At 38.8% G+C, this 9,496-nt stretch overlaps 1 protein-coding gene across 1 annotated transcript; it reads right to left on the reverse strand.

Annotated features, from left to right (window-relative positions):
* Positions 1–3,891: 3,891 nt before the first annotated feature.
* Positions 3,892–4,401, reverse strand: LOC121370002 (uncharacterized protein K02A2.6-like). The gene has a single exon (XM_041495089.1). It carries the CDS (start codon positions 4,399–4,401, stop codon positions 3,892–3,894), a length of 510 nt encoding a protein of 169 aa, XP_041351023.1.
* Between the last annotated feature and the right edge of the window lie 5,095 nt (positions 4,402–9,496).

A 9,496-nucleotide genomic window follows, 5' to 3' on the forward strand; every position in this document is an offset into this window, starting at 1 on the left:
TTGCTATCGAGGCACTGACTATCGCAACATATCGATAGTTCGATGTATTGTTACACGTACACTAATGGGAAGTATCGCGTTTGAAAATGCCGATCGACGGAACTCATTCGAACTTTGACACAGTGCAGGGGCTTCACACGAGGCTCGTTGTAATGGCCATCACCCAGATAAGATGGACAATATTTGTCGGTGTTAATCCTCATTTATGTTAGAGTAGTTGTTAATACTGCTAATATTTTTGTAACCGCTGATTTGTTGTATTTCTGTTGCTGGAATATTAATTCTATTAGTGTCTGAACAAGGTGTTTGCGAGCACTATGATTAGTGAGTTTTTGTGAGAAGACAAGTTTGCCGCCACTGCCACACGCTTCATGATCGATTCAAGTTTGTGTACGCCAACCGGACTGGTTTAAACCGCTGTGTACCCGGTAGAGGATTTCTTATTGTTGTACAAGACAGATTGAATGGAGTTTCATGGGAACAATAATCAACTGGCCGTAAAGACGTGTACAGTTTGTATACTGCAACACGACAACGTACAAGATTCATAGGCGTTGTGTTGTGCCCTGAATTGTAATACATTACCTGAATTGTAATATCTGCCTTGGATTGTAATAAAAACTGTCCTGAATTGTAATACTCACTTGAACTATAATAAAACTGCCCTGAATTGTAATAAACTAGCTGACCTGAATTGTAATAAGACACTGACTTGAACTGTAATAACACAAGAATGGAAAGGAAGGTGTGCTTGAACGACACCGCACCGCATATATTCAATTTGAGGCTGTTGAGTTTATTGTATATATTTATATATATTTAAGACAATCATTACTGCCACATAGGCTTCTCCTTTCGACTATCAGCAAATGGGTTTGTTACTCGCACTCACAAATATCGTATACCACAACGTTTGATATACCAGCTGTGGAACAAAATAGCGGAATGGACCATTTGAGAATAACCTCAGCTGTTTTATGGGTTATATCTAGCCTAGTCGTAGAGCGATCAATCGAGGTTCTTTTGGATCATGTGATCTAGCCTCCTCGGTGGACTCATTGGGTTTTTCTCGTCCCAACCAGTAACCATGCTTGTTATATGTTAAGTACCGTGCTAGTTGATATTATGTCTGTGCATATAAAGATTATTTACTCTTTTCCGGTAGAAATATCTAATGTAGTGGGAGCAGATTTTTTTCTTCACTATCTAGACCAAGTGTCACAACCATATGTTAGACACCAAACAGCCGTAATTTAAAATGTGCCCAGGTGTTGTAAAACAAACAATTCCAGAATGGCAGCTTCTCGTAATTTAAAAAAATCGAAATACATCTCGTGTTGCCATATCTACACGCCATGATGCTACTGAAGGCTACACTAACCTTAATCTGTGGCTTTTCAAGTTGTACAGTGTACACTCCATTACCTAGAGAATTGAAAACAGTTACAAACCCTGATCTGTCAATGTTTACATTATCACCAGCTTCAAATACCTGAATGGCAGCCACTTTTTAGGTGAGATGAAAGCAAAAAGTAGTTCCTGATAATTGACTTAGTAAGAATGTAGTCATTAAAATTTGACCAATCAAGATTTATTATCGCAAATTATAGTGCCAGCGATATCTCCTACAAGCAGTTTAAAGTATTTAAACGAAATTAAATTATAACTGTGTAAGTTTAATTGTAGAAATATTGTATTAGTCGGAAAAATCTTACAATGCAGCAAACTCAGGAAAGTCCCTTTAAACTTACATGATAAATATATTTTCTGGCTTATAATATCAGTGTCTGTATATTCAATGTGTTTCTGGTCGTCTTAATATTTATAAGAAGCCCAAACTGGATTTTGTCTTCAAATAATTTCGTACGTACGAAAAAACATATATTTTAGGAAATAAAATGAAATTTAACCTAGTAGAAATATTAGAATGACCAGAAACACGTTTAATATACAGCCACTGATATTTTACGCAGAAAAATATATTTGGTATGTAATGACAATCGTAAAAAGTATCGGTTAGTCGATAACATCTTAAAAATCGCAGCAAACTCAGGAATGTCCCTTTAAAATAATGAATGCGTCAAATATGCATGGCCGATACCAATCTGATTAAAATTAGCTCTACTGGGTCTGCCAGTAGATCTAACAGCATTGCGTGGACTCCCATGTCCAGGTGACATTTCATCTATAAATAATTTAAATATCGACCAATTACACTTCGCCTTTTATAACGTTATTCGGGAGCATACAAATTCTAAAAATATCGGGCGAGACTATTTATGCTATAGGCGAACTTGCTGGTCTATTTCAACATTGAAAAAACAGGGGGAAAAGTGCAGTAATAAACTCTGAATTATATACTAGTATAAGCAGATTTTATGGCTATACCAACATGGTTTTTTTGTTTCGTCTTGAAACGAATTTTATATTGCAAAAGGTTTCCGGCATACTTCGTAATTCACCCGAATCATTTCGTATACCCTCGGCATAATCCCGAATGTTTTCAAATTCTTTTCAAATCACTGGCATGATTTTGCAAGTAAGGTTTTGATTGGTCGAATGAAAGGTCAACTGGACAATGTTTAAGATGTTATCGACTAACAGAGACTTTTTAACGCTTGTAATTACATATCAAATATATTTTTCTGCATAAAATATTAGTGACTCTATACTAAACGTGTTTCTGGTCGTTCTAATATTTGTAATAGGTGTCAACTAACAAGACGACGAGATTATCATGAGCACGTTATCAAGATCGCCATCTTTTTAATACAACAAAAACCTCTGACGTCACAGTCTTGACGTAAAACACTAAAGGTTCAGATGATACAAAAACAACACGTAACATCTTCCCCCTTTTGGAATAAAGAATAATTATACTAATCACTTTAAATTCTGTAAAATAATAAACCTGAACTTTTGTTAACGTAATACTTGTGTGTGATAATACAAAAAATAAAGTTAAAATTAATTTGTTCTCTTCTCTTTCCCTTTACAGTGAAAAGTTTTCAACACTTAAAAACAAAACTGAAGTCTTTAACACTTAAAGAAAATTAATGCAACTGTTTCCAGAAATTTAAACACATTATAGGTCCAATATGTCTCTTGGCTTGATCACTCTGCCAGATCTTGTTGTGTATGGTCCTAGGACCACCTCTTGTTTTTCAGTCACAGTTGATTCGTCCATCACTTTGGGGTTTGGGTTTGGTGTTATATGGGGGTCCTGTATCCTGGTGTTACAGTCATCTGGTTGGCAAGAGGAAAATTAATCACTGACGGGTTGGTTGAGATTCGGTCCTATACTAGATCGACGTAAGTGAGTTGGAGTATGTGGCATTGATCGCAGGAATACCCGGTTCCGTCGGTATGTTCTGCCTTTACTGGTTTTCACCTCATAAGTTCTACTTTTCAGTCTCTGTGTTACTGTTGCCTCTCTCCATTCATGGTTGTTGTTATCAGTGGGCTGCATTCGTATGACATCCCCGACATGAAGAGGTTTTAAGTCTCTTTTGTTCATTAGGCTTTCGGCTATTTTGGATCGTTTGTTATCCATTTTTAGTTTTTCACCTTCAATTTGTTCATGTGCCAATGGTTTCAGGAGATCGAATGTCGTTGGGATGATAGTTTTTGTTCTTCTGCCCATCAGGCGTTGAGCAGGGCTTGTTGTCATGCCTTCTTGTGTAGTGTTTCTGAGATTCAGAAGACCCAGATAGTGGTCTTCACCAGCATCGTGGCACTTTAACATCATCTGTTTTGCTATTTTGACAGCAGCTTCTGCAGCCCCATTTGCTTGGCTGTGTCCAGGACTGCTCGGTTCATGTGAAAACCCCCATTTCTTTGCAAACAATTTGAAATGTTCCAATGAATATTGGGGTCCGTTGTCGCTCACAACTATGTCTGGAATTCCGGTCGAGCAAAGTGGTGTTTTAGCTTATGAACCACCGTTTCTGATGTGGTGTCTGAGAGGTAGTCAACTTCGAAGAATTGACTGAAATAGTCGACTGTTATTAGATAGTTTCTTCCTCTAATTGTGAAAATGTCAGTTCCTACTTTTTCCCATGGTCGATTTGGCACTTCATGCATATGTAAGGGTTCAGTGGACTGTTTTCTGCTGTGAGACGCACATATGTCACAAGATTCGATATAATGTTTTATCTCTGAAGACATTCTTGGCCAGAAAATTAGTTCTCTAGCTCTGCGAAGACAGGAGTTGATGTCAAAATATCCTGCATGAACTTTGTCTTTCAAGTCTTTCCGCATGGAAACGGGTATTATTACTCGTTCTCCTCTTAGAACTATACCATCTTGCACTGTAAGCTCATCTCGGTAGTCAAAATAGGGAGTGATACTGGGGGGAACATCACTTCTTTTATCTGGCCATCCTTTCACTATGGTATCCATGAGTTCAGTTAGTGAGTTGTCTGAAGCAGTTGCTTGCTTGATCTCTGCTAGTCGTTGATGGTTGAAAGGTGAGAAAGTGAGTCTGGTGGTTTTTGTATAGGTGCGCGAGATAGAGCATCAGCTACTGGAATCTGAGTACCTGGCTTGTACTGTAGAGTATAGATGTACGTCTGTGCCCTAAGAAGCATCGATTGGAGGCGTTTTGGGGCCTTTGACAGGGGTTTCACAATAATGGAAACCAGAGGTTTATGGTCTGTAATCACATGGACCCGACGTCCGAATGTGTAACGGTGGAACCTTTCCAAACCATACACAATAGCCAACATCTCTTTTTCGATTTGGGCATAGTTTTTCTCTGCGTTGGATAGTGTACGACTTGCAAAGGCCACTGGTCTGCCTTCCTGTGTTAACACACAGCCCAGTCCATTGTCGCTGGCATCATTAACTAGGATCAGCTCTTTGTTTGGATCATAGAATGCCAGGACAGGACTTTCAATTATCTTCTTTTTCACTTTTAAGAATGCTTGTTCTTGAGAATTTGACCAAATCCATGGAACACCCTTCTTCAACAAGTTATGCAATGGATAAATAACTTCTGTGATGTGTGATAGAAATCGTGACAAGTAGTTAACCATACCAAGAAAACGCCACAGTTCTTCAAGATTCTTGGGCGAAGGATCGTCTTTAATGGCTTCTATCTTTTGTGGATCTGTTTTTAGTCCTTGTTTCGTGATTTGGTGTCCCATGAATGTTATGTTGTCAGATCTTAGAACCAGTTTTTCTTTGTTTAGTTTAATGTTCTTCTCTCGGCATCGTCTCAGAAACGAGTCAAGGTGTTTGTTATGATCTTCCAGTGTCTTTCCATGTATTATTACATCATCAGCAACACACACTACTCCTTTAAGACCATCAAACGCTTCGAGCAGTTTCTTCTGAAAGATCTGTGATGAGACTGAAACGCCAAATGGAAGTCGTAGCCATTTGTAACGACCAAAGCATGTCTGAAATGTAGTTAGGGTAGATGACTCTTCATCTAGTTGAACATGCCAAAAACCTGATGATAGATCTGCCTTAGAAAAAACAGTGGACTGTCCCAAGTTCATGAAGGACATCTTCTAGTAATGGAAGCGTGTAATGTTCATGTTTAAGGGCTTTGTTTAGCTCTGGTGGGTCAATACAGACTCGTAATCTGCCATTCTTTTTCTTTGCAACAACAATTTGACTCACCCATGGGGTAGGCTCATTTACAGGAGTTAAGAAATTTTTACTGACAAGTCTATCTAATTCTGTTTTCAATTCTGGGCGGACAGAAATGGGAATCCGTCTATCTGGCATGATAACAGGTTTGATATTGGGGTCAACTTCTAGGTGTTGAAGACCAGGTAGAGTTCCAATGCTGAGAGATCAAACACATCAGCATAGTTGTCTTCTACATTTCTGCTAGGCGTAAGCTGGGAAACACAATAAAAATTCTCAGTTTGAATGTTTATCAGTTCCTGTGATGGTACATGCTCTTAATTTTGTTTTCGCCTGTGGCGATATTAATTGTTTTAGAGGGCCGTGTGCAGTTCCAAATTGCACTTAAGCCCAGATGGGCAACTTGTTACGTGATACCTTTGCGCGATGGTCGTCTAATGCACATCCAGCCAGGTGCGGAGGCCATGTGGCTAGTAGTTACGTACTATCTCCGGTAGTGCTGTTTATGGCCAGGGGATTGCTTGCGGTATGGCGACAGCCAGTCTGACGATCAGAGAAAAATATGCCGGCGTGGTGGTTGTGGAAAATCCACATGATACGTGAGGTACCGCCTTGTACCCCCAGGCGATATTCGCTGTCTCTGAGAGTTTTGAATAAATAGCTAGGATTTTAGATATATGGGAGAGAAGCAAAAAGGAAGGCTCCCAGGGAACGTTAGTCCATTTGGACTTTGGTAAATATATTATTTCTGCTCTGTTGTATAACCTTGATGTGATTGATGTGACTTTTAAATATTTTAATACTGTATTATACCAATATTCTTTAGACAGGGTCTTCGGTCATCTGACGAAGTAAATCGTAGTCTTACTGTTCTATATTTATACGAGTATTTGGTAATATAAAGCTTAGCCAGTCATCCTAGAAGACCTAGGTAAACTGTAGGTTATTGTCTTTATTGTGATAGGTACCAGTATTAATTCTGTGTTACAAGGTTACTGAATGAGTAGTAAGGGTTAATTAAAAATTAACCAGTTAGGAATAGAGCTGTAATTCCTTTATTGATTAAGTTCCCCTGGAAGCGTATCTCAATTATCACACGTGTGTGTGTTAGCGTTTCTCAATTATCGCACGTGTGTGTGTAAGCGTTTCTCAATTATCACACGTGTGGGTGTTGTGTCACGGTGAAGTGATTACAATATTGTGTAAACTAGACACCTAGAGATTAACTAATTAAGTGATCAGTTCTGGGTTGTTATTATTGTTGTTATTAATTAACTACTGCGGCAGTACATTTGTCAGCGTAGGTTAATACAGATTCCAAAGTGTATTGTGTTTTTGTTGTGTTTCTAGTGAACTAAACGTGCTATAATAATATATACTTTATATAAGATCTTATCTCTGATCATACCTAGACGAGCCAATGTGGGTTTTGAACTGCCCGTTACAGAGAGATCTAATAGATATACAGTTAGGAGAGATATTTGGACAATCGTGTTTCATTCAGTTACGGGTATTATAGGATCCCCGTGACAGTTCCATTTGTTCAGATGTTTTCAATCCGAGTAGAGGAGTGAAATTTCCGTTGAACACTACAAACTCTGTATTGTACTCTTTTCCATTTTTAGGATTGCGTAATATTTCTGTGGACTTTCCACATGGCGAGAGTTGGGTGTGGTTCCACATTTTCAATATTTTGTTAGTTGGTTCAATGTTCTTAGCAAGTTTTTCAGGAAGCATATTCACAGTTGAGTCAGTATCTGTCTGGAAGGTGACCTCTTTGTCATTCACAATCATACGACACTTCAGGTCGTTTCCCATGGAACAAATAGTATTAACCCAGTCTTCTACATCTTTTGCACTTTGTAATCCCAGTTGTCTTCTATGTCATTTTGCGATTGTTGATCAGTCAAATATTGCACAGGTTTGCTGTCCTTGTTGGATTTTGGTAGAGTGGTATTATGATTGAAAGTACATCGGCGTTGGAAATGGTTTCGCCCATTACAACGTAGGCATGTCTTGCCATAAGCTGGGCATTCTTCTTTTCGTAATATATGTCTCGTTCCACAGAACTTACATTCTTTGAACATGCGCTGTTGTTCAGTTCCTGGGCATGTACCCAACTTGTACACGGTGTCACTCTCATTATGAATTGCTTTGTTTTGAAATGTTGCATTTTCTGCCGATCGGCACACGTCAACACATTTGTTAAGACTGAGATCTCTAATTTTCAGCAATTCAGTTTGTGTTTTGGGGTCTCTTATGCCTAGTACAATTCTATCTCTTATCATGGAATCAGAGCACTGTATGCAAAATGAGCAAGTTTAACTCAGACTTCTTATAGCAGCATAGAATTTTTCAAATGTTTCATCTTCTCCTTGGTTCTGTTGGTAAAATACGTAACGTTCATAAGTTTCATTCAATTGCCCAACAGCAAAAGCTTCAAATTGTTCTTGCTTTATTGTTTGACTATTCTCTCCCACCTCAAACTGAAAACCATTGTACACTTTCAACGCTTCATCAGACAAACAGTGAAGAAACAGTGCGACTTGGTACTGGTTGGGTCGTTTATTGAGTTCTGATAGAACTGTGTAAGTCTCCCACCGTTGTTTGAAAAATTTCCAATTTTCAGATGCATTCGATCCAAATGTCATGTCATGTCATGTCATAGGGTTTTACGTGCACATTCAGAGCAAGCTGTTGTAGCGCACGCCTGTCGTCCATGACAGGAAAGGTGGGGGGAGGGGAAGGAGGGACCGCCTGCACTGGCAGGTGCAAGGGAGCACCAGCAGCCCGATTGAATCGGTAGCAGGCGGGTGGGGGTGGTGGTGGTGCTATGGAATTTGAATGGAGCCGTTAATGCCAAAGAGAAAGTGGTGCGCAATTTTGAACGGTCGGTCGAAAGGTAAATGGCCGAGCTAATATAGGTTTTGATATTAGTGAATCGAGAGTAGCTCGTTAATTTTATACCTTTACGATGCTGTGGTGTCTCCTTAGGTTGCCCATCGGGCGCCTGACCGCTTCTGGTCGAGGCATCACCAAGTACCAAGTTATTACCAGCAGCAAGTATTGGGGGTTTGGGTGGGGGAGGCCGATATTCTTTTGTTCAGCTTCCTCCGGTCCAAATGTCAAAAGACTGGGGTTTTTTTATACCTGGAACTGGGGGCATATTCGTTTCATATCTCAAATCACGGTCAGCGATACTTTTTCAAGGTTAAAGCTGGACTGAACAAGATTGTCAAACGTTTTTAACAAAGAGCATTTTTCTTAATAGATAGCAGACTGAAAACAAACATCAACGATACCACTAGTTTCATGTTATATACAGTCAACCACCATGTTAAGTGTTAGTCTCAACTAACAAGACGACGAGGTTATCATGAGCACGTTATCAACATCGCCATCTTTTTAATACAACAAAAACCTCTGACGTCACAGTCCTGACGTAAAACACTAAAGGTTCAGATGATACAAAAACAACACGTAACAATAGGTTAAATTTCATTTTATTTTTTGAAATATATTTTTTGTCATACGTACAAAATTATTTGAAGACAAAATCCAGTTTGGGCTTCTTATACATATTAAGACGACCAGAGACATATTGAATATACAGACACTGATATTCTAAACAAGAAAATATATTTAATGTCATAGAAATATTTTATTTGTCGGAAACATCTTACAATGCAACAAACTCAGGAATGTCCCTTTAATGTCAACATGGGTAATATAAAATATAATTTTTTTATTGGCAATTGATAAAATTACACACTTTCGTATCACCATCCCAACTAAGGGATGCTCCAATTTTATGTACTGTAAAGCTTGGAGACACGAAAGTGAGTCTGTAAAAATAATATATTTGGATGCACATGAGTCCTTAATCTGTTCCAGGGCT

The sequence above is a fragment of the Gigantopelta aegis genome, chromosome 4 (genome assembly GCF_016097555.1).
Source record: "Gigantopelta aegis isolate Gae_Host chromosome 4, Gae_host_genome, whole genome shotgun sequence".
Classification (NCBI taxonomy): Eukaryota; Metazoa; Mollusca; class Gastropoda; order Neomphalida; family Peltospiridae; genus Gigantopelta; species Gigantopelta aegis.